Genomic DNA, 26,368 nt, shown 5'->3' with positions numbered 1-26,368 from the left:
TCGTCGTCCACCTTATCGTTTACGTTTATAAGTGGGAGTAGCAAGTAGCAGGAGATGCATTGAACAGAGGTGGCGTGAAGGTATATACCTAGTCAACAGTATGTTAATGAATTTTAGACTCTTGGCGTGAAGTGATTTAAGAATCAGGCATCCCATTTTGAATTCTACCCTTTTGGGAGCCAATGAAGTTTTTCAGTAAGGGTCCGGCTGAAAGCCATCTAGGTTTTGATGGATTAATCTGGCAGCCTGATTCTGGACCATTTGGAGCCTCTTAGTGAGATAAAGTGGCAGTCCCAAGTAGATTGAATTAGCGTAATCTAGGTGAGAAATCACCAAGGCTATCGTAACCTGTATTACTGCTGCGTGAGTGAGCATGCGACTAATCTTCCTAATTTTACGTAGCTGAAAAAAGCATTTAGAAACCACTGAGCCCACCTGGGCTCTTAGTGACAGATCACTATCTATAATGACCCCAAGGCTTTTAACCGAGGTGGAGGGAGCTGGTGGGGAGCCAAGTTCTGATGGCCAATATTGTGGTCCCCAGAAAGTCTTGCTCTTACCTGTGAGTAGTAGTTCTGTCTTACTAGGGTTGATCTTTAGATGGTTCTGGTCCATCCATTGGCAGATATAGATCATGGTGTCCTGAAATTCAGCTATTGATTTATGCGAATTATCGATAGTAAAAATCAGCTGAAGGTCATCTGCATAGTTGAAAGTTGTCACATTCATTTTCTTCAGTGACTGAATCAGAGGGAGAAGATATAAATTAAATAGATGGGGGAAAGAGAGGAACCTTGGGGGACCCCACATGTTGTTGTTAACTTAGGGGCTGTGAAGGTAGCATGACTTACTGACTGAGTGCGTCCTTTAAGAAAGGAGCTGATCCAATGAAAGGCTGTACCCTGGAGGCCCGCCTGTCTGACACAGTCTTCCAGTATACTGTGGTCGACCGTGTCAAATGCGGCCGAAAGGTCTAGTAATACCAGGGCCTGTGGGATGTCTTCGTCCTCTTTCTTATGCACTTCGTCAATGACTGCCAGTACTACTGACTGTTGAATGGGCAGGTCGGAAACCCGCCTGGTGAGGGTCAAGATAACCAGACGTTTCCAAAAAACTGGACAGACAGCTTTACACATATGCCTCTAGCACCTTCGCCAGAAAGGGAAGCAAGGAGATACGGCGATAGTTTAACAAGTTCAAGGGATCAGTGCCAGACTTTTTTAGAAAGGGGACCACGATTACATCTTTAAAGGCTTTGGGACATAGCTCTGCGAGAGGGACTCATTAAGCAGGGTCATGGCCGATGTTGGTAAAGCCGAAAATATGTCTTTTAGGATATAGGGCGGACTGCAGTCCAAGGGGGAACCAGATTTGACTTTGGACAAAAGAACCAGAAAGACTTCCTTGTTGATGGCCAGGAAGGCATCCAAAGTAAGGGGGTTAATAAAGGAGCTTGGAAGGGTCTCATTAAGGTTTGTTTTAGGGATACCCGCTTTAATTATGTTTATTTTATCCAAAAAGAAATGATTAAACAATAAAACTACATGTCCCAAAATATAATCTGTTGCAGGCTAAAAAGGCAGGACTTGTTGAAGGTGTCACACATGACAAAGAGCCTCTTGGCAGCTATGGCTAGCATTGTCCAGGAATCAGCAGCTCAGGCCCATCCAAAAACCAAAAATAATTTTCTTAAATGAACCTTCTGACATGAGAGAAACCCCATATTCTCATTTTGTAAACAGCTTGGGGTATACCTTGCTATCTTTGTACTGTCCTAGAGTGTATTTGTGTTCTACCATCCTCCAACCATACAAAAATGCTGCTGTAGTTCTTTACTTCATATGCCTTTACCTCCCAGAATATGACCTGTTGCATTCTTCATGTTCAGGCCACTGATCAGGATGCAGAAGAGCCAAACAATATTGTTGACTACGCCATCATGCAGGCAGATCCAGACAATGTGTTTGATATTGATCCAAGCACGGGAGAAATAAAACTCAAATCCTATATTAAATCTTTGGACATCATACAGAACATCACAAGCAAAAAGGACTGCAAGTGGTCCGTGGTAGTGCAGGCCAAAGACCGTGGCTCGCCCTCCTTCAGCACCACCGCAGTAGTAAAAATCGACGTTACAGAGGAGGTAAGGCAACATGAAAGCCATCATCTTTCCAAACCTTTGTGACAATGGTTTTTAATTCACTTGCCCTTACAGGCCTCAAGATTATTTTCTCATGCAGAGTATACAGGTATTGTTAGGGTATCGAAAACTTCAAAAAGAAAGTATTTCTTGTAACCCTGTCCTCTTTCTTAACCCTTCCAGATTTTCTAAAGATTTGAAATGCTTGTTAATGTGTTTTATAAATTGAATTTCTGAACTGCAGCTCTTTTTAACCTCTTCTTTGCATATTTATATTATCACTTATGTTTCAGTATTCTTTTATGACCATATTCTTTTTTTACATCTCTCATTCTTTAGCTACTACAGTATGCGATTTTCCCCCAAATGACTACTTTAGGATTCATATCGAGTTCCCCAGATTTAGGTGAAGACACATCAGAGGTCTGTCATGTCCAGTACCGACCAATATCCCCAAATCTAAATTCAGAGATTACAAGGTATTTCTCCCAAAATGGGGAATAATAGATGGACCTGGGAATACCAGGTACACATTGCTATGTATTTCCCCCTTCTGAGAGAAATAGCAGTCCTAAATCAGCACTCATTTACCACCTGCTTGGAGTAGGTAGGAAATAGGTTTAGGGGTTTGTTCGAGACCTGTTGAGTGAGCCAATTGCTTTCATGGGTTGAGTGTGCTGCGGTGTGAGCCAATGCACCACTGCGTTGTTCTTTCTACTATTCATCCATTTTCTTTTTGTCATTTGTGTGTGTTTAAAGTATGTCTTCATGTTACAGAAATTCAAAGCCAATAGTTTAATTTGTTTGAGCCAATAAGAATCATAGAGCTAGATGTGGTAATGGATTTAGCGTTCACAAATCCTGCAAATAATTATCCAAACCCATTGTGAGATTTGGAATTGTCAAATCATAAAATGGGTTTATAATTTCACACTAAAGCACAATTGGGAAGGGTTATGATTTGGGGGTTCCTTCCAAATTACAAGTCTATAAGGTATGTATCAATGGCTTGCAATCACAATTGGGCTTCAACTCATTGATTAATTGCTGATGCTCAAATGAGTCACAAAAGGTACGGGGTCTCGTTTAGAACCCTTAACCTTTGTTAATTAGGATGGCAACTTCCGAAGCACTATGGAGACACTGCCAACTCTCACTGATGTTTTCCATTTTGAAATACAATCACTGGGACGGTAGTCTGCTGTCCTTTGAAGGCCACCATCCCTTTGGTTGTAGCAAATCATAGGTGGCCAAAAATTGCAACTTGCCTAATAAATATTTACTGTTCTATTGTCATGATTATTTTTGGTATGTTTTAAATTATGTTGCAAGACTTTTTTTGTGGTATGTTTGCAATAAAACAATAAACACCATAAGAATAGTTGGCCAAGTACAGACCTATTGACTGCCAATTCTTTTTTTTGTTTTTTAAGTTTTACATACCAGAGTCCAGAGGGAGGGGGTATGATGTGCCATCCTGGATCAAATGCTGTCCCTCATTTGACATTAAACGTGGTCTTGTCCAATATTTCGTTGCTTTTTGTGGCTCAACTAACAACAACATGAAAGACTGGAAAGAGTTAGCAAATTAAAACAAATCTGTTTGTGTGAATCCCCATTTCAGGAAACGACAAAGCCACTTTTCACCTTTAATATCGGGCGCCAATCTTTTGACTTTGTCAATGTTTGTCTTCCCTTGATGACTGACGGACATGCAAGCTGTTGGACAATGGCCATTGTGCATGCAAGCACATTGTTTTTTCTTCGTTCTAGATTGCCAGAGGACGGTATTGGCTTTTCTCGTATTTTATGCAATGTAACAAACATTTGCAAGGCCAAAAGCATGAGCATCAGTGGCCAAAAAGTAACTGGGTGACGGAGGAGAAGGTGTGGCAACTTCCTGAACCAGGAGCAGAGATAGCGAGGAGGAGGGTGGGGGATAATATAAGAAATGCTGGAGAGATGACCACAGGGGACTAATTAAAGCCCCATGTGACCTTCGGCGAAATGTCATGGCTTTAAGATCAGCCCATGGAGGCAATGGCACGTCACAAAAATAGCCAACAGCCATTGTTGAAACGGGGCTAAACTGAAAATGGAGCTGATTAAAAGCCGCTCTATCTCGTTGTTCTATGGAAGATACTGTACTTGTGAATGAGGTCTCCGACTGACAGCTCCAGCTGTCTGTAGGTGACACCTAAAACCGTGGCCAGCTACCTGACACGTCAACAGCGCAACACAACCACGTGAAAATTGAGGAATATTAACTTCACCCCTCTTGTTGCTTATGCATGTTTCAAGCTGAAAAAGTAGAGCTTTCTCACCTAGTATGGTAAAAGTATCACACCAGCTGCTTTACGCTGCCAGCCTCGAGAGCTACAGTAGAGGCGATGACACTTAGCTGACGAGCACATGCCCTTGGATGCGACTTTCACAAATCCCGTTCATGGATAATTCAGAGTGGCAGGAAACAGCTGACGTGTGAACTGTAGCATTAAACTCAAAGCATTTTGATCTCAACAGCCAGTTTTACACGTACAGAATGTTTTAGGAGAATACATAACAGACTAAAAGCATGTCAATTACACAGGTCCAAAATGAGAAGAGTTTAAACACATCATCACACCTGCAGTCCAAAGGACATAACTCTACAGAGCTCATATGTTAAAGACAAATATACATTTGTGTGAAACGCCATTCAAAAGAAAGAATAATGCAAGACGAGGCATTTTTACATATCAATGTGAGCAGCAGTAATTATTTTGTCCACACAAGACAGGCAAAATCAGCAATGATTTTTGCTGCTGCAAATTATCATTGATGCAAAGAGAAATGGGGCAAAATACCTCAGCGTAATTATATGTAATACCGTGCTATAATGCATGTAGACACATTACAATTATCTGGGTAGCTTATGTAGTCCTACACAAGAGTTCCACCAGAATCCATTGAGTAAATAGTCTGCTAAGGATCTCAATTTCATCTGGATATCAAGTAGTATGGCTTACCTTGTCACTACTAAAACTCCTTGGAATGGTCAAGAGATGGGTCTGGTGTGGGCTTCAGGGAGTGGCCGAGTGTCTTGAAGAGCATCCTGCTTTAGTTGTAGTCTTCAACGATAATCGTTTTGTCGTAGGTACCGCTAGCGTATGTGTTGTGCTGACAGCCTATTCGATCAGAGAGTTTTCAGAGGTAATCCAGTATCTGTGTTCACATTAGTATTTTTACTTTGTCTCTGGTGGCACATTTACTTGTTGGGAGCCCTTGGCTGCACCATTATTAAGAGGGTTTTTCATTCAAGGAGCAGGAAGTCACTAGGGCATGGACATCTGGTGTCACCTACAGAGTGTGAAGTCTTGCACCAGGGGTCTCCTCTGGAGTCTGATGCCAGAGAGACCATAGCTGTTGTCAAGTGATTGTATTGCCGAATATCCACCTCCAGAACATCGTGGTGCAAGAATAACAGAGACAGAATATTTAGGGACAAAATATCGAAAGGTAAGTGCATATAGGGAAGTATAGATTTTTGAATCCTATCTCCACATACCTTGAAGATAAATATCCTGCATAGGTACATGTATGTGCAGTTAGGATAGAAGATCTACTTACCTATCGATATTGTTTTCAATATTTTGTCCTTCATATTGTGTGCAATCGATATTCTTGGGTCGATATTCAGTGTGCACATATTGCCAAGTGCATCCAAAGCAAGCTCTTAACCTCTTCGAGGCTATTGACGGAACGGTTCCGTCACGGCTCGCGGGTGAGCTGTGCTCATGACGGAACGGTTCCGTCACGGCCCGCTCGCCGCGCCTGCGCGGCGCGTTTCATTAAGCGGGCGGGGCCGTGACGGAACCGTTCCGTCATGAGCACAGCTCACCCGCGAGCCGTGACGGAACGGTTCTGTCACCCGCGCAGGTCAGCCGCGCCCCCCCCCCGCGACCATTAGCGCTGCGGCGAAATAGCCGCCGCAGCGAAGGTGTTAAAGGACAGAGTCAGTGTAATGACTGGCTGTGGTTGACCTCATGCGTAGAAGCTGTGTGGGCCAGCTCAAAGGTGATATCAGTATGTTCAGCCCAGATGATGTGGTGGGGTGAGCAGCGGGTGAGTTTTCTATGGTGGAGCAGATGAGGGCCAAGCTGTTCTACTTGTTACAGGTTGGAGGCAAGTTGTGCAATGCCAGTGGTGGCCGGCAGCTCAGAGAAGGCTTTTTTCATAGTTGTGGTTGGGGTTTCCTCCTTGGATATTGAAGTCACTATGGAAGATATTGTTTTACTAAATATAGTGGACAGCTCTAATGACGAATTTCACATCTTGAAGTTGAAAGCAGGGACAACATTGGGTGCTCTGTAGATTGAATGTTTGATGGATTGCGTCCTGTACTTCCAATACTGACATCAGGAAACTATTCTTCTATTTGTCTTTAAGCTATCTAAGGGGGCCCATGTGTTTCCGTGCTCTTTCTCTTGCGCACCCACCACTCCTCTGCTCTTACACCCACATTAAGTGTTTTTTGTAATTTTTGAAGAAAAAAAAATTACATTTGCTTTTACGAATGTCTGGCAACAGGATGCTGCTATCAGGCCTTAACTTCCACACTCATTCATTGCTCCTCCTGCCAGTGACTGGAAAGAAAATCCAATAGCGTAGGTACTCACTATCCTTGAGTTCCAGTTTGCTGCTGAAAAGTGCTGGTACACTCCCATTAAATATTGGATCTCTGCTGAAAACTGCATTAAATATTGTTTACAAAAAAAGTGTTCCATTGGAGTTAATAGTAGATCATCTACTCCTGATGGAGTCCAACGTCAGTAAACAATATTTAGGTCATGCTGTTTCTGTCATAGGCAGACAAACCCATTTTATTCATGTCAGTCTTTGTTAAAAATGGGGATCTCTAATTGGCAGATGTATGCATCTTTGTCCAAGTAGGGGCCCATCCTTCTAGTCAGGGTAAGGAAGTTACAAACTTTAGATAACCCCTGATCGGCCCTTTGCTAGCTTGGCAAGAGCAGACAGGCTCATCCCAAATGCAATGTGTAAAACATTTGCTCCCAAACACACAGTAACACGGTGAAAACACCACAAATGAACACCACATCAGTTTAGATAAATAAAGCATATTTAGCTAAACCAGACAAGACCAAAACCCAAAACAACAAAAATGCAACATACAGGTATTAAGATATCACTTTTAGAACAGCTACTTCAAAAATAGCATTTGTAGAAACAAATAGCTCCACCTGGGACTATTATGAAATTGTGACAGGCATAAATCCAAAGTACGGCGCCGACCACCAGGTCTCAAGGAACCCCCAACAAAAGTACCTCGGAAACTAACAGCCTGATTCATCAACGGGCCGTTTTGCGAGCCCCTAATAGCGAATCATAGCGAATCGCTATTAAGGACTCGCAAAACGGTATTCATGTAGGAATTGCTAAATAAATAGCGATTCCTACACATTCCTTATTTGCGAGTAGCAAATTGCTAATCGCAAATAAGGAATAACTCCCCATTCATTCCTATGGGCCAAAAGGCCCATAGGAATGAATGGGGAGTATTCCTTATTTGCGATTAGCAATTTGCTACTCGCAAATAAGATAGCGATTGAAAGGGTGCCAGGGGTGTCCAAAGGACACCCTGTAGCACCTCTGAAATGCAAATTGAAACAGGTGTTGCGCACACACATGTCCAAGGGACATGTGTGTGTGCAACGTGCAACTTAGAAAAATGCTTTTAAAAGCATTTTTCTAAGTTTTTGCTATTTACCGAGAGGTCTGACCTCTCGGTAAATAGCAGCCCAAAATTGCAAATTCGCAATTTTTAAATGTGTCATGAATAGCATTTAAGGAATCTCTAATAGAGATTCCTTAAATGCTAATCCTCGCATATTTGCTAATTCTTTATTAGCGATTTTTGCATTTGGGATGATGAATCCCAAATGCAAAAATTGCACTCGCAAAGGGCCAGATTCTGAGAATCTGGCCCTTTTGCGAGCGCATTTAGCTTCATGAATCAGGCTGCAAGTCTATGGACTATGCACGGTGTCCTAGGGGTGAGGCATTGTTGCAGATCCGAAGTTGGTTGCCTGGTTGCCAAGGGGGAGGCAAGGCGTCGAGTCAATGAGGAGGTGAGGCATCGAATTCAGGACAGGGGAAGTTAGGTGGCGTTGGCAATGACGCTACCATTCTGGTGAGGCAATGCGATGCGAAGTCGAAGAGTTTGTGGAGTCAGCCTCATCAGTTATCGGCTCTGTGATAACATGATGCTGGCGCTGGCGGTAGCAGCATCGGTGCGGGTGCTGTAGTTGAGAATGGCGATAACTGCAGGTGTTGAAAGGCATTGGAGCGGCAATACAAGCAGGGCGATGCATCGTGCACTTCACGAACGGTGCCCCAGGCCTTGGTGTAGGTCACAGCGTCACTGGTGGCATCGCTAATGGTGTTGGAGTCGTTTTCTTGCTTTGCAATTCACAGGGCCCAGGAACTGAAATTGGCATCCCATTGAATGCAGGAGTCCACAGAGGGGTCCAGGTGCTGGTCAGTGGTTGTAGGTGAAGTCTTTGTGGCCCTGCGACTTCAGAACAGAAGGCAAGCACACACAAGCCCTTGGAGATTCTTCTTCAAGCAGGTTCACAGCAAAGTTCCAGTCGTTGTCCTCTCATTGGCAGAAGCAGCAACTGCAGCCCAACCCAGCAAAAGCACACATAGCAAAGGGGCATACTCCTTCTTACAGCTCTCCCGTTCATCTCTTTGGCAGAGGTTCCTCATGAGCCCAGAAGTGATCTATTTTTCTGGGGGTTAAGATCCAATACTTATACCCCATTTCCTCTTTGTGGCAAGGGTCTCTGAACCCTTTCCAAACCACTTCTGTCCTCTCTGCAGCAGCATCATCATAGGAGGTTGGGACAGCATTGTATAAAGGAGCCACAGCCTATTCATGTGCAGGTGAAACTCCTTCCACCACTCTAAATGCAACCACAGTCTATTCAGGCCAGTCACCCAGGGTAGGCAGGACACACCTCAGCGCCCCTTGGGGCTTACTACAGTGAATGCGCATCCCTAGCTCCTGTCACTCCAAAACCAGACTGTCAATACACAAAGAGCAGAGGTACACAGAATTGTTAAACAAGAAAATGCCTACTTTCTAAAAGTGAAAGAGAATACCTGGATAACTATCCAGGTTTACCCGGTGCACTACGGGTGTGTCACCTTAGTGTACAACAACAGTTTCCAAAAGATCATAAATGTTATCTATTAATTATCAAATAGTAGTTCAAAGTGATCGGATAATATACATGAAATCGAAAGAATCAAATTTGAACTGTCATGTTTTTTGTAATTCCAGTTTGATCATTGTACCCAGCACTGTATTTTAATTAGATAGATGTTGTTTGTATTAGATCAGGTCCTTTAACAGTCTTTTCTTACTCATGGGCGACTCAATTTCAATTCAAATCGATAACCAGCACCTGCTTTCTTTTTCCTTTATTTATTTTCTATTTTTCACTTTTACTTCTATTTATTTATTGCGCTTTAAATCTGTACAGTACAAGGTACTTTGTTCGGTTTTTATTGTGAGGCTTCAATCTATTTCTTTATAATTTCTACTACTTGACGACACAATCCATCTGTAGCTAGTAGTCCTCTTTCTATGTGCATGCTTTTTTCCCACGTTGTGTTTTATACGGAGAGAAGCCTTGCGTCCCATTTGCTGTGACCGGCGTTCTGCTTAGTAGATGGCATTTTTCAAGACTCGGGTGTTTTTTAAAGGTAAGACGGTGATTTCTCATGTTGCTCACCTTTTACCGCTTTATGCGGATTATTATATGGAACTTTGTTTTCATCCTTACATTTCTAGATGTTCGAGATATGATTGTGATCATAGTCTTTACACAAGAGAGTGAGACACATCACAAACTCCACGCTGCGTAATAGAGGTACCAGTACATGTTGTCTTGTGGGTATATTTTTTTCCCGAGTGTGGCTGTTTTCGCAGCACTTCATTTCTTTGTCTTCTTTTATTCCAACAGTTGGATCACTGTACGCTGATCTTCTTGTTGGCAGAATACGTTCTGCTTTCAGGTATTCACTCCACCTCGTTGGTAGTGGTAATGACACTGAACAAGATATGTTTTATTTTATTTTCTTGCACTGGGTCCTTTTGGTTGTTGGTTATGCTATCTTCACTGCTCTTTCATATTTTTTTTCCTGCTGGACTGTGTTGATTTGGAGTCGGGGAATTGGTGCCCGTTATGCACACATATTTGGGCCTACTGCATGTCAGTTTGATTTATTGTTATTACAACTATTATGTTGACATATATTATAATTGTAAATGTATTTGATCCTAGATTCCCCTGATGAAGGGCTGAAATGTATAGCCCGAAATGCATTGGGAACTTTTTGCAACCTGCTTCTGTTTGCTGAAAATACACTGCAATATTTCTTTTTACTTTGGACGTAATCTGCATGGACTGTGAATAAATAGGCAGATTCAACATTTCTCCCGTTGTGGAAAACATGGTTTTGATTCTTTTGATTACATGTATATTGTCCGATCACTTTGAACTAATGTTTGATAATTAATAGATTACATTTATGATATTTTGGAAACTGTGGTTATACACTAAGGTGACACACCCGTAGTGCACCGGGTTGACCTGGATAGTTATCCAGGTATTCTCTTTCTCTTCTGAATCAGGTGGTCCGCAGAACCCCTCACTTGGTGCACACAAAATCTGATACTTGACATATTGATATTGTGTATTATTGATTCCGATTGTTTTAACCAGATTCTCGAGTGCATGTCTGCTGCGTTATTGTCTTGTACTTTTTAAAAGTGGCATTTTCAAACACAGAATTTAAAAACCATATCTCGAAAAAGTTAGTTTATTAAATTTTAAGTTCAGAGAGCCTAAACTCCATTTCTCCATCTTGTCCCGATGGAAAGTTATACTTGTAAGACGTTACACAGAAACTCCCATGTTAGCCTATGGGACAGATAGCCTTTTAACAGTGAAAAATGAAATTGGCAGACTTTCACTATCAGAACATTTAAAATATACCAGCACATGTCTCACCTTTTACATACACTGTCCCCTGCTCGTGGGAGGTACCTTGGGCCTACCTGAGGGGTGCCTTACATGAAAGAAATGGGAAGGTGAGGACCAGGCAAATGGGTGCGCTTGGCAGGTTGACATGGTAGTTTAAACCTGCACATGCAGACACTGCAGTGGTAGGCCTGAGATCCATTTACAGGGCTACTCATGTGGGAGGCACAATCAGTGCTGCAGGCCCATGAGTAGAATTTGGTTAGCTTGGCCTGGGCACACACAGAGTGCACTGTAATAGCGACTTATCAGTAAATTAAATATGCCAATCATGGATAACCAATCATTTATAGAGAGAGCATATGCACTTTAGCAATGATCAGCAGTGGTAAAGTGCCCATAATCCTATAGCCAACAAAAACAGGTCAGGAAAAATAGGAGGAAGAAGCAACAAAAAACCTTGTAGGATATTTAGCATTAATAATTCATTAGTCTTGAAACAGGTGCTTGGTCCAACACCTGCTTAATCGCATCTAACTGGGTTCCGGCTAATACCGTTCTAATACGGATCAAACATTTTTTTGAAAACTGCATGGCCATCTGCCGGCTCTTCAGAAGTGTCACAACCAAGACCCTCCTTATGTCACTCACTGAACTAAAGAGAACAGACAGTGGAGCATGCACAGTGTAGCAAGTATATTTTGTGATTTTTTTGGAAACCGCTAAACCTAATGCTGACTGTAAAAAAGTGTGAACAACATCTTGCCTTAGTGGTACATGGGCAGTTGTGAGATTGCTAGCCACACTCAAGTAATAGGAAATCCATAGAAGAGTTATTCTGATTGGTTGGCCAAATTAAATCAGAATACTCCAATGCAAAGCCCTATTCTAATTGGTTCAAAGAGTGTCCATCCAGAAGGGATGAAGCAGAGTTTTCTCCCAGCAATTCTGCTGGCAACACTTTCAGCTAACAGGGTATGGTCACGTTGTTAAGGCCATTCTGTCTCAGTACTTACTTTTTTGTCAACTTACAGAGTCGATTTTGAGAAACTAACTCGATTTTCACAATTTCATTGAATGATTTTGCCCATCCCTAGTCATGGTATTTAGATATTTTATGGTGCTGTTGTTGCCAATATATGAATGGAATGCCTTCTGCACGTATATAGCATATACAGGTCTGCTGAATGAGTGCATATGTCTTTTTTGTACGGGAATTTATCTGCAGTCTGTTAAGTCCATGGGTGGTCATAATGCAGACGACTGTCAACTGGAGGAACTGGAGCTTGGGAGAAAGTTCAGACTGGTATGGTGACTCTGTGTACATACTGGACATTGGCAGGTATACTAAGGAAAACGTTGTTCGTGATTGTAGGTGGTGGTCCTATGAAATGTATTATTTTTAAAAGGGGGTTGTATTGGGGACCTTGCCTACACAGTAAATAGGTGAGTGCCTGCAGTGTGTAGGATACCAGTATGGATTTCATGTTTGGGAGATGAACGCTTGCGGGTACATTTTCCTGTTGATTCCATTGGGTTCCACATTGGTAAGTGTTCTAAAAAGGAAGAGATGCATCCCCTAACAATGAGAGGGCAATCAGTGGCTGTGTCTTTTTTGAGTCAGTGACTTGCCAGGTGAGTGGATGCATGTCAACTGCACATTCGTTCTTTCAGAATGGCCTAAGAGTAAAGCGCAGAAAAAAGAGAGCTTAAGGATTGTGCTCTGGTGAAGGGGGTGCTCAGCACCCTGCAGAGATCTCACTGGACTTGGTCCTTGCTTGCGAAGGGCCCCCATCATGAATGTAAAAGAACTGTAGAGGACCATAGCACAAGGACAAATGGACACTAGGACTTTTCAGTGTCACAAGTTGCCGATCCCTTATTTAGAAAACCTCATTGATTGCACAACTCAATACCTAATTGAAACTGGGAACTATGCTCTGCCCTGTAGCCCTCATTCCACATCGGGAGGGAAGGAGCCAGGTTTCATATTGGCAGTACTTTTCTCACAGAAACAACAGAGAATGCTCAGAAGATTCTCCCAGCAGAAGTGGTGAGAACAATAATATAAACAATTCAAAAATGCCTTGGAAAGGCAAGGAAGAGCAAAGACGGGTCACAGATGGCGGCTATGAGGTGAGTCTACTGTGCTTTGAGTAGGCGTTTTTGGCTCACTCTTCTCACTGGGGTGATGGTCCCATTGAAGAGAAAGAAGCCTAAATACACAAGAGCTGAATTACCATTCTATCACTCCAGCACTATCCTTGTGCACTGCAAGCTAGAAGATGCTTTCACGGCACAGCTATAATCCAGTGGTCCACACCTACCCAAACATTAGCCATGCTGATGTGCAGCTATTTTGACACATGGGTGAAGTGAAATTCATGGTGATTGAGGATAGGTTTAGGAAGGGTTTTAATGGTCAAGGAGGAAATCAGATAACACTGGGTTCACATGTAAAGAGCATTAGTGGGGAGACCTTAATGGGACATATTATGGGTGCCAAGAAATCGGAGACCCCAAAATGGGTACTACAGCCATATCACACATGCCATGCTTGCACTATGGGGCATGATAATCACAAGATATGATATTATATCCTTTCCATCCCCCTTGATTCCCATCTTTGACATCCCTGAGTTTGAGCAAGGAAGGGAGTTCCTCAGTTTCTCCTCATGAAGGAACAGTGAATGTTGTATAATATCCGACATGTTTCATTCAGGAGAGATTCGGACCTTCAATGACTGTAAGAGAACTTAATACCAACTCAAGAAAGAGAGATTCATTTTTTTTCAAAACAGGAATTGGATGTCACCGCCGAGAGTCAAAGAGACAGCAACAAGGCTGCTGACAGAGTGTGAGAAAGTCTATATGTCAGGAATCTAGTGGGTGGGTGTCTCAAATCAGAAGACAAGTGGAAATACATGGCCAAATGGGATAGGAGCCTCCAATCAGAGATTGCACAACCCAGGTAAACCACACATTGGAGAGACATATAAAAAAAACATAGCTTGTTAGTTCATCACATAGAATCCAAGCTGAAAATAATTACAGGGTAATATATGACCACAGATAAGCTACACAAAGTTTTCCCTTGGGTAACTGACGACTGTTGGAAGGGATGCACAGAGATGGGGATCCTCCTTACATCTTTGGTGGGAATGCTCAAAGATAAATTGGTATTTGAGGGACGTACTAGCTCCTATCTGAGAAATAGTGAGATATCAAGTACCCGCAGATCCTACTGTTACCACTTTGGTCATTGGACCTCATGATTTTGAGCAGGTGGGAAAAGGGGGGTGGAACTAATACACCAACTTTTACTGATAGTCATCATACAATTTTTAGATTCTGCGAGTAAACGGCTTTCTCGACATGGCCCACATGGTGTTGGCAGGTATCAGAGGCAACGGCCGTTGGAAGAATGTCATTGCACATCACCACCTCCAAAGAAACTTTTACAGGAATGTTGCAGCCGGTGTTGGATACCACATGGGAACAGAACAACTCCCATGTATAGTACGACATTCATCCTTGGCTGAGGGCTTTTAGAATATTGAACTGATGGGCTGAGGGATATTTATAAGGGGAAAGAAACAGACCTGGAAGGGGACACTGGAATTGTAAAGGGAAATCCAAAACAGCACTGCAGCTGAAGAAACATTAGAGGAATCCCATGTGTACATTCTGAACTGGGAGCAGATCATGTATTAGGGTGCTTCAACACCCCCCTCCTCCCCCCATCTATAAAGATAAACCAGGATCACTGTACAGGGTTAGATGAGAAGGGGGGGGGGCACATTTATTCTTAGTTTTAAAAAAGGCAGAATCCAAATGCACATGTAAGAAAGTATGTATCTCTGGGAAACCAAGCCCAGATGAATTGTCTGACTTGGAATCACACATATCAGACTACTGCTGTCAATGTTATGTTATGTTGGAAGATAAACTAAAAGAGTTCTGTAATGCTATTTTAGAGAAACTAAAAGTAATAGACGCTAAAGTAGGTGAGCTCAAATGTCCATGTCAAGAGGGTTAACAATTGTCAGATGTTTTTGTCTAGTCAACCTCATTCTTTTATTCAACCTATTCAGCCTGCCCCTTTAGCAAAATCTTACCGTGTTTCGCATTAGGCCAAACCTACATCTAATCAATTCACTCAAGTTGCAACTCTGATGGCTCCGGCTAGAGATAATTTACCTAATCATGACAGATTCAATTCAATTCAGGTTACCAGGGCACCAATTTTTGCTAAACACAATTTCCCACAACCCCCTTCAGAATGCACTCCATACACATTAATTCTGAAAGATGTTCTGATTCTACCCATATCAATGAAGGAGGACTGTATTGCCTTAGAAAATAAGGTTGATTGATGGCTCAAATTCAAAGCAGGGTAAACGTATGATTTATCTCTGGAAGTACTTTCTTTTAGAAGAATTCACTAATTGGGTTTAAATAGGAAGGATTCTACAGGAGATTGATTGTCAATTTTAGAAATCCCGGTTATGTGAGATCCCTTTTACAATCTCTGCACGGATGACCTTTGTCCATGGCTAGATAAAAGCCCTGCCTTTAGGGTATTTTTATACGCTGTTTACATCATCAGCAACAAATGCTAAATCTCCCAGGACACATAGGACTTTGAATATTTAGAAAAGGGCACTTTTAGGCATCAGAATCTGTAATACATATAACCGTGAATCTAATTTCATGTGGGGAAGGGGGGTTGCTATTGAGAAATAGGTTTATTGTTTACTGTTTGAGGTAATTAAGTGATGTAAAATGTATAAATGAAATTCTACAGGAGACAAAGGTAACTTGTATGACTGGATCCTGATAAAAATTGATTTGTAAGACAGAGAAAAGAATTGCCGAATGGTACCTACATGAAGTTCAATCCTAGCCTAAAGGGATTACTACTAGAGCTTCTCGTCTATGTTTCTTTACCTGCTAACAGGGGTAAGGACTAGGCCAGGGTCCTATAACAAAGGATAAGCTGCTCCCAGCGCAGGCGTCGGCTCGTGACTGACCTGCAGGCAGCACGTTATTGAAAGGTGAACTGGCTATTTGAAGCTGCAGGCTCACTTTTCACTTTGCAGGTAGCAAACTAGCCTGCAATTCAAAGAAGGGAATAGATGCCCCTGCAGACGGGTGCTGTAAGTAACTGCACCTGCTTGCAGGGAGATATCTGTTGGGGTCCATATGGCCCCCTTTTGCCCCTTTAAACAGAGACAGTTTGGATGCCCAATTCTTGAATATGCAGCAGGCGCAGAGGCAAATTGTTTCCTCATTTACATTGTGCCACACACCCATGCAAATGAGGGAAGCTCCTTGAGATTATGCTGGTGCTACATATGCCCTTGTGTGAACTGTCATATAGAAGGAGCCACACAAGCATCTGCAGCCCCTTCTACGGTACCAAAGTGCTCCATGATGCAAAAAGCGGGATAACACACTGTTGCAACTACATGGCACTTTTGATAATAGAACCCAACTGAGGGGAAGGGCCTTTGAGTGCTCATCTGTATTCCCACCTTGTAGGGAAGACGCCTTTATACAAGGATGCAACTGGAGACCAGGTAAGAGTTGTGTATTAAGAGCAAGTTGGAAAACTGAAGATTAGATGGGCCTTTTTTTTAACCATTAAATCCTGTTTCCATGTTTCTATGAAATGTGTGACCCCCTAGAAAACATGAAGTGGCCCCTTTTTGAGCTGCCTTTCTTAAGACTGTACCCCAATCTTCGCAAATTAATTGTTAAGACCATTTAAAAACTGAATGATAACAAAGTACAGTTACATTAATATAAGAGCATATTCTTACAATTGATGAACTCTCTTATGTTTTGACATTTCCAGATCAGATCAAGGGTAAAGGCCTATGTTTTGGGCCTCAAGAAGCGGCCATGGACGATATTTGGGATTTGCATGAGTGCCTTCCTTTCCAGCATTTCTATAACAATGGTGATATCCACCATCTTGTACTGGAAAAGTGTGAAAAGATCCAGAGTTCAACCACGTGGCCGAGTGAAAAGAATTATAAGGGGGCCACCCAATCAACCCTGGCGCTTAGCAACTATCAGTACATTTGTTTGTCCTTAATATGCCACACAGTACCACCCTGGCTTTTCCTTTAACCCAAATCCACTACCACACGATACCTATTTGTGAAAGAATACTGAGAAAGATGGTTGTTCTGGGGCCTTGACAGACCAAAGGCATACTGTTTTCATGCTAAGGATCTTGAGCTCAGCTCATAAACAGTGGAATTATTTCATCCTTTTGTGTCTATATTGTCCCGGGCCATACAATGCAGCAATGTCAACTATTTGCATTGAACAATGCTGTGGAAAAACATAGCATATACACAACACAAATGTACAAACTGTTCTGATGCACTATGATAAATTGCTACATATGTGAAAAGGTTTGCCATCAGTGAGGACTGTGAACGTTTTCATTGGCAAGGTGTGCAATAAGAAGCCTTTTTTCCATTGCAATGACTTCAGAGCATTGGCAAATGTGGATTGATTTTTCACCCCCTGTGTCTTAAGCTAACCACTTTGCAGTGGTCTTTCCCCATGTCCTTTGCTCCTTTTTCAGAAAGATGGATAATTGGGACTAGATTGTCAGCACAAGAGCATCTTTTGGTCTAGACCACAGAGCAGGACTTTTGTGAGGCAGGGAGTATGTTTTATAAACCAATTGTTCTGGTTGTTATTGTTTCCCATTGGTAGAGCATAGTGTGAGTACCAGGAGGACCATACATTGGGGTAAGACTTGAGCTATGTTTTCCCAGTGCCTAAAAAGCAGCAGGGTTTGAAGGGGAGTAGTGAGTTTGTCTGGCAGAGTTGGACATGGATGTCAATACTGTAGAATGTCATGAAGTGCCAGGAGCAGGTTCCATTGCATTGTCTTCCCAGACCTAGCGCACGTGTTTTTGTTGTGGGTCAGGATTGTCTGGCACTGATAGAGCTTTGTGTCCCCAGGGCTTGAAAGGCAGGGACTGCACGTTATAATTATGGTGTATTGGTAGATCTCTATGTAGAGTACAGACAGTAGATGAAGTGCTTTGGGCAAGGATTGAGATGCATTGAGCATGTTGGAATCATAGATATGCTAAGATTCCATTTCCAGCTGCTCTACTATAGCTGTGTGTCCTGAGCAGTATAGTGTAAGGCTACCATGGATGTATGACGTTACAACGCATGCTTTTACCACGCATGCTGTTACAACGCAGTTTTTACAACGCAAACCTTTACAACGCATAGCGCTTTGGGGTGCTGGATAGTGAATAGTTTAATTTACTATTCCAACTCCCGGCCCCGTGGACACTAGGGAAGGTGTTGGATAGTAAATTAAATCTATTCCCTATCCTAGAGCGCCCCCCAGCGCAATGGGCTGTAATGGTTTTCGTTGTAAAACCTGCGTTGTAAAAGCACTGCGTTGTAAAAGTTTCGTTGTAAAGGATGTTTCCCGGCTACCATAGGGTGGTGAGGAATGAAGTGCTTTGAAATACCTCTATGTGTAGACAAGGACTGAAAAGTAAGCAGTGTTTATTGTCTTGCTGATGTGCATTGAAAAAGGTGCTGTCTCTTTCCCAGTTCTAAAAAGGGAGGGAGTTTCATGACAGGTTTTTGAAGTACTGGTAAATGTCCTTATAGTTCAGATTAATGGAACAGACATAGGGCTGCAGCTGGGGTTTGAGATACATTGATATACCTACCAAAGTACTTCACAAATCATATTTGAGGGACATAGGTATAGTTGTATGTGGGTTTTGGTGATGGAATTGAAGAAGTGTTTCAGAGAAGGACTAAGGAATATAATAGGAGCGGGGTCTCGGTTTAGGACTGGACTGACTTGGGCTACTGTTGAGGCAGGCGAGAGGTGCATTGTACAAAATGTATGTTCTCAGTGTTTGGAAAGCAAAGGGACTATATCTGACAGGACTGAGGTGCAATGGCAGAGCTGAGCATGGGTCCATACTCGAGAAAAGCAGGAATGCCACAGGTGAGGACTGAGAACATGGCAAAAGCTCCATTCATGGTTTCAATTGGAGCTGCTAAGGATGCTTCATATCAGAACAGGAGAGCAATGCCAGTACTTAGGCCAACATATTGACACAATTTTGGCATGATAAATCAAAATGTAAGTGCACTTAATGAGCTATATTGGGTAAAAGTATGAAAAAAGCAGAGGCCAGGATCTGATACAGATCAAGACTGAGGGTTTACAGCCATAATCTCTATCACCTGGGGGCAGATTTATGAAGGCCTTGCGCCGCCGGTGCGTCACTTTTTCCCATGTTAAAAATGTCACACCGGCGGCGCAAGGCCTTCATAAATCTGCCCCCTGGTGTTTAACTTCATGTGTGAATAGGCGTTCACAAGACCCACCAACATGTACTCCTGGATTGTTCTAAACACTGTGAGCCGTATTATCAAAAGTATAAGGCCTAATCGGAATCTGTGCTTGCTTTTTGCACCCCTGGAGAACTCTGATATTACAGAAGTGTCTGCAGACGTAAGAGCAGAGTCTTCGGTATGAGAGAATCCTTTGCCATTATTCCCAGGCCATCTTACAGAAGCAAAGAGACAGTCAGGATATGCTCTGACCAAGCGCGCCTCTCATAATTGAAGACATTGGACCCCCTACAAATGCCTCGGCAGCTGGATGTAGTCAGTAACTGAACCTGCTTCCAGGGGGGCTTTCCTCTTTCAAAGTCAGGCCAGTTACCACCTGCACCGTGAAAAGTGGACCAGTTGCTTCAAACTTCCAGGGTATCTTTCACTACTGCACTGTTCCCAGTCCAGGTGCAGGTTTGCACTTGCACTGGGAAAATCATATTTTATGTGATACAGCACACTGTTGCTCTGTGCCCACTGCACATACTTAAGTAGGATCAGTGGGACAGAGGGGAATCATTTATTGTATCTGTAACACTACCCCAGGATGTTAGTGGTGCTTGGAAGAGCTGGAGGGGAGGGGTATGTGCTCGCAAAAAAAAAAGATTGGGCTCAAACATTTGTGCAAATGTAAGTTGATATAGCCCTTTACCAGCATAGACATGACCATCAGTTTGTGCAGATCACCAAGAACTGTGGAGTGATGGGTGCATTTAGAGGAAGACAGCTAGCAATGCAGACCACTGCCTGGCACCGCATCCCTTACAGGGGTAAAGAGGCCAAAACAAGCAGGTATCACAGTCCAGATAATGGGGTGGGTTTCTTTAGTTTATTTACCTTCTCAATAGGACAGATATGTAATGAATGCAACAAGAAAGAAAGAGAAAGACCTAAACATTTCAGTGCTACAAACATGTTTAATAAAGGGGTTACTCATCTTCGAATATAACTAGCATTTCAAAACTGTTCATTTTCATGATCTGATTTCAAACAGCTACACAGAATGCATTGCGCTAAAATATGGAAATTTCTGAAAACCTGTAATAAATCTGAAATCAAGACAACTGATTGCAATTGAAGTAGGTATGTTGATTAAACTATGTGTAGCCAATACATGTTTTTCTCTGGTGCATTGGCTGTTGGGCTTTCTCAAGGCTTCTCTGTGTAAAATAGCTTGCTAGTGATGCCCCAACAGCAGTAGTTGAAAGTACATTTGATAGTCAAAAAGTTTAAGTTATCTTTTCAGTCACATTTGCCCGTTTCACCCGCACAGATTCTAGTCATTAGTATTGATAACTTGAATCCATATAATTGAGGCATGAGGAGCATGAGCAGTAACACAATAATGACTTGAATCTGTGTGAACGAGACAGACGATGATAATCAAAAACGCAATGTCACATTCCTCAATTCGGCTGTCAGATGGGATTCTGACCACTATAGGGACATTCTTAGCATAATTATTTTCATAGAAGCCTTGGGATAGCAACTCAGCCAACTGACAGGAATAAAACCTATGTCTACTGGATACACTTTTGTCAATCATAACATGCTATTTCCTACACCTTTATGGAATAAAACACAACACTTTGAGAAGCCTAAAAGTCTAACTATGCATTAATGCAAACCTAGCCAGTAATCATGCAAAACAATTCACAACAATAGTTGTTTGAAGAGACCAAAGCTTCCACCCAAATCTTGTGGGAGCATCTAATGCTAAAATCCACATGCTTTAAATGCTCTTTAATAGAGTTTTTCACAATACAAGTCAATGGAAATGTGAACAGATCACATGATTGAAACAGTTACTTCACATTAAACTACCTACTGAGCAGAACGTAGGATCTTCTTAAAAGAAAGAATGTGAGAAGTCCTTGAAGACCACATAGTAAAATAAGAACAGGTGGTAGCTCCACTACTTTCGACAAGTCTCACGTCGAGATTCCACCCCTCAAAATGAAGCTACACTTACTATATAGTGCAGAGAATGACCACTTGTACAACACTGAATAAAATTGCTTCAAGCCCCCCGAAATGCATGAAACTTTGCAGACACATATTAAGGTTAATGTACCCAGGGCTGATTGGGAACCCAAAGCAGCACTGGCCATTATGTAGGACCAACCCCACGGAGGGAGGGAAGGTGCAAGTGTGAAGCACTGCTGCCTTTGGTACTAGGGGACGATATTGCAGCACTGCTGCGAAACAGCCCCCAGTAACAAAAAAAGAGCACCCACAGCTGCAAAACCTGCCCCCACCCTTCCAGCCTGCCGGGGAAACGCCTAATGCATGCTATGGCCAGTCTGACCCTGAATGTGCAGTTCAGGTTGATATAACAATGATATTGTAATTCAGTCACAAACCATGTCTGTACATGTTAGGGCATACATGTGCATTGCTGTGTTCATAAAGTACTGGCATTAAAAATAGAAATAAATGAATATCCTTTCTCACCTTCTTAAATTGCAACGTTTATTTTGATTTATGATTTATGAATCAGGATTCCCACATTTTACAATATTCTATTAAACTGGAGTGTTTGGTCACTCCTAGCATAATCCTTCAATTACACCTACAACTTGCACTACCAGATCAACAAACCTAAGTTAACTCGAGAGTAGTTTCTGAAGTTAGTATTGGATACTACACAAAGTGACAGATTGCTTTATATTCATTCATATGAACTGTTGATGTGTTTTAATTCTAGCCACTTGAAAACACCCCACACTCTAGATTGATCAATTTCTAGTGGGAATAAGCGACCATTCTTTAATTTACCTTGTAGTATTTGTGTTACGTTAGGTTAAATCAATGTTATTTTCATAGCACATGCACACCGAGCTTCTTTGATGCTGAAGAAGATAACACAACAGTAATCAGAAAAAAACCATAAACAGGCCTATTAAGTTACCAAACCCTAAAAAAATTGTGAATGCCTTTCAAAAACCCGAAAGGGAGGAGAGCAAGTGAAGATCCGATGAGATTTCTCTCGCCACTGCCACAGTTTAGGTTCTATTGCAGAAGGAGCCACTCTTAACTTTAGGAATGTCTAACAAATACTAATTTGTGGAGGTGAACAGAGCTTAGGTGTGTGTACCAGGAATATGGATGCCTGAAAAGATGGAGCGGCGACCTGGTTCCACGGTGGACAATGACAAATGACTTCAATGAACTCTTTTTCTTAAGGGCATCCATTACAGACTGGTCAAGATAGGTATAGATTGGGACTCCAAGTAAGACATTAAAATGATAAAATTAAGCTGATGTACAGAAATAATAGGAAACCATAGAGTACCCTTAAACTGTTAATTGTGCATGAATTGTTGATGTATCAATTATGAATCTAGGAACTGTGAACCAATTACATGCATACTGAGGCAATTGCCAGAAAATGAATCCCTGTTTTGTAATATGTCATCCTTCCCTATTCCCAAGTGTTACATATTTTGGACAAATAAAATGGAAGTCTCAAAAGGTTCTGGAAGAGTAAATCATGTGTTATCTTTGTACTCTCTTACAGACTCTCCTTCACAAAGGGCCAATGGCTGCCTTTTTGATGCAAAGTAAAGATAACCCTATGAAAGCCTTAGGAGTGCTAGCAGGTGTCATGGGCATTATGGTGATAATTACAATCTTCATCTCCACTGCCATGTTCTGGCGCAATAAAAAATCCAACAAGGTAATGCCTGTACGGCGGATCATAAAGCGGCGGCAGGCGGACAATGCTCCTAAAAGTGCTAGAAAAGAGTGGCTGAAGATCAACCGTACCGGTGGCCCCGCTGACAAGTTTGACATCCAAGAGACAGACTCCAGCCCTCAGAACGAGAACTGCAACAACAACATCTATATGCCCGCCCTGCCTCCCAGCGCCCCCTGCCTGCCCCCTCCCCCAGTTCTAATGAGCAAGAGTCGCGCAGAGTGGAGTATACCTACTATATCGGGGTCCTTGACACCCAAACTCATTGACCAGGAGATAAAGAACAAAGTGCCCAGTGCCAGCGCCGCGCTGGTGTCTGAACTCAAATTGAAATTTGAAAAAAGGAATGCAAATTATACCAAACAATACTACTAGTTTTGCCAGTAGAGTGTTCCAAAAATGTGATGTACGCAGGCATAGCCTGTCTAAGGTGTCCCATAGGCTGAACACTGATGTCCAAGTTAGATGGGTGTGCATAACAGAAATTTGCATTTTGGGCAACTAAAGCCATCAAAACACATATACACAAAGTTAATCTAACAAGGACAAGGCAGCCGAAAAACAGCGCATCTTTTAAATCAGCATCAATACTGCAGGACAAGCAATAAGGCAAACCAGCTAAAAGTATAGCAGCCACAACCCTCACAACGTTACTCCTCTCTAGTGCACTTTGGCTGGTCCTTACGCCTATTTCTACACTCATACTCTCACCAACATAAACGTACCCTCAAATTTAGCAGAACAGAAAGGTGGGTCTGTGTTCAGCTGATTTTCTCTAATATGGCATCTGTATATTTTGTAAAGATCATTGTGTGAATTCCTGACTTTGGTAATGCAGTTTTTTTTCTATTGTTGAAAATGGGCCATCATCTACATCTACTTCGTTTTTATTTTGTCTTTTACAGACCTTTAGAAACAAAATCTATCTAAACGTAGAATAACATTGGCCTGCAATAGTTAGATTCTAAAGTCCTAACGTTTAGCAGGTTTGGCCAAATATAATCTAGTAACAATGGGCACAGTAGTGAGTGCGCCCATGTCTTTCTTTGTAAAGATTATTTATAAAAAATCAAAAGTGTTGAACACAACATGCAATGTATGACTGTTTAAAGGTTGTACAGTATAGGTTTAATAGAGCGTGTCAGTTATGATATTCCATAAAAACGACCAATCTAATTTTCTCTTGTATACACCTCAACACTCATGAACAATATCTCCAGATTATTCAGCATAAATGTTTTTTCAAGTGAAGCTAATATAAAAAGGAAGAATTTCCTGAGATGGTAATTAAAAGCAAATGTATATATGACATAGAATTTGCCGCAACTTCTCTGTGCATGGCAGATGAAATTGTAAATTCACTGTGGGCATCAATAGACATGGTCAGTCAGCAGCAGCAACAAAAAAAAAGAAAATGCTGTCGTTATGACACGAGTTGTAACTGAACAGAAGACTTTTACAAAAAGTATTTGTCCATGTAATTCGAAATGTTGTTGTACAGATAAGAAGAGCTACTGAGGATTTGGAAGCCATTTAGTTGCCTCTTTTAAAGGAGGCATGACTTCTTAATTTTTCACCTTTGTCAAGCTGTTAGGTTCCATTGACTGACCCATTTAAAATGATTTTTGTAGTGGCTTGTCGCTTGCGCTAGTTGGTTGGTTTGCGCCCATTTGATCAAGGTTAATATGGGTCCAAAATTGTCCTTCACTTGTGTAAATGTATGTAATCTGGATCATTCATACAATTTGTTTGTCCTAAGGAACGTCATTCTCTCATTCTTACTAATCTCAGAGAATTTGAAGATGTGCAGGAAGCAGTATAACTCTGCTCCAAAAAATAATCTGTTCTAAGTAAACAAACAAAGTTTAGTTGAAGTGAAAAGAATCCTGTGTGTGTGCATCAATGTTTTAATCTCTATTCCAGTATTTTAATCTGTCACGGTATAATAGTTTCTTTTCAGTAAAGACTGAAAGAGGATGGAAACCCTTCAAGGTGAAGAAAGCCTCTGTTATAAAGACATTCTTGTTAGTCAGTGGAAACTCCTCTCGAATTTTCGGGCTATACAATCCACTGATTAGAGACACCTTTTGGATCATTCTGACCTCGTTGACCCAGGGATAGGGTTGTGATATAGTCATGGAAAAGGCCCTCCAAGGAGCAACCTGTGCAATTAATAGACCCAATTAATAGACCTCCTGGTCAGAAACTTGCTCTCCCCCTCAGCAGCTCTGCGGTTGCACTGCTGCCTCTGCCCCTGCCCCAGTGCAGGAAGTATTCGAGGCCCTCCTCTACCGCAGACTCCTGCCTGCGCCTCATCCCTGGTGGTCCAGTGAGAGAGCCTTGCTCTTCTGCTGGCCGCTGTTGTCTATCTCTGTATTTGTGCCGTTTTCGTCTTTCTGTGTCCGTTTTCTGTCTTCCTTCTAGCCTCTTCACTGTCCTATTAATGTGCCTGTCCTGTTATTGTACCTGTGCCTGTGTTCTATTTTTGCAGGTTTTCTCGCCATGCCTGCTGCTCTCTGTGCCCTCTTCCCCCTGCTGCTTCCCTAACAGCCCCTCCCCGTGCCAGTTCCTGCTCCATCCACCCAGCTGCTCTCCATGCTCGCTTGCTGCCGCTGTTACGTCCATGGCCCCTCCCCCCTGCCGGTTCCCACTCCTGCCTCCCAGCTGTGCTTCTCTCCCCCTCCCCTACCTAATAGCAGACGCTGCTGGGATGGCTGAGCTAGACCTCTGACCTCCTGGTCAAAGACCTGCTCTCTCTCCCAGCAGCTCTGCGGTTGCGCTGTTGCCGTTGCCCCAGTACAGGTAGGTGTTCGAGGCCTTCCTCTAACCGCAGGCTCCTGCTTGCGTCTCATCCCTGGTGGTCCAGTGTGAGAGCCTTGCTCTTCTGCTGGCCGCTGTTGTCTTTCTCGGTATTTATGCTGTTTTTCTGTATTTCTGAGCTGGATTTCTGTCTTCCTTCTAGCCTCTTCTCTGTCGTATTACTCTGCCTGTCCTGTTATGGTACCTGTGTTCTATTTTGGTTGTTTTTCTCTCCATGCCCGTTGCTCTCGGTGCCCTTTTCCTGCCGCT

General features: G+C 42.4%; 1 protein-coding gene across 1 annotated transcript in view; it reads left to right on the top strand.

Annotated features, from left to right (window-relative positions):
- CDHR1 (cadherin related family member 1) overlaps positions 1–24,951 on the top strand; it is a 563,177-nt gene extending 538,226 nt beyond the window's left edge. The window contains exons 16-17 of the mRNA XM_078641125.1: positions 1,889–2,143; positions 23,123–24,951. Coding sequence (XP_078497251.1) covers positions 1,889–2,143; positions 23,123–23,674 — 807 coding nt within the window. The 3' untranslated portion in view covers positions 23,675–24,951. The remainder of the gene's footprint in view (positions 1–1,888; positions 2,144–23,122) is intronic.
- Positions 24,952–26,368: the final 1,417 nt, after the last annotated feature.

Source organism: Lissotriton helveticus, chromosome 5_1 (assembly GCF_964261635.1).
Source record: "Lissotriton helveticus chromosome 5_1, aLisHel1.1, whole genome shotgun sequence".
In the NCBI taxonomy this organism is placed as follows: Eukaryota; Metazoa; Chordata; class Amphibia; order Caudata; family Salamandridae; genus Lissotriton; species Lissotriton helveticus.
This window is presented reverse-complemented; position numbering and strand designations above follow the sequence as displayed.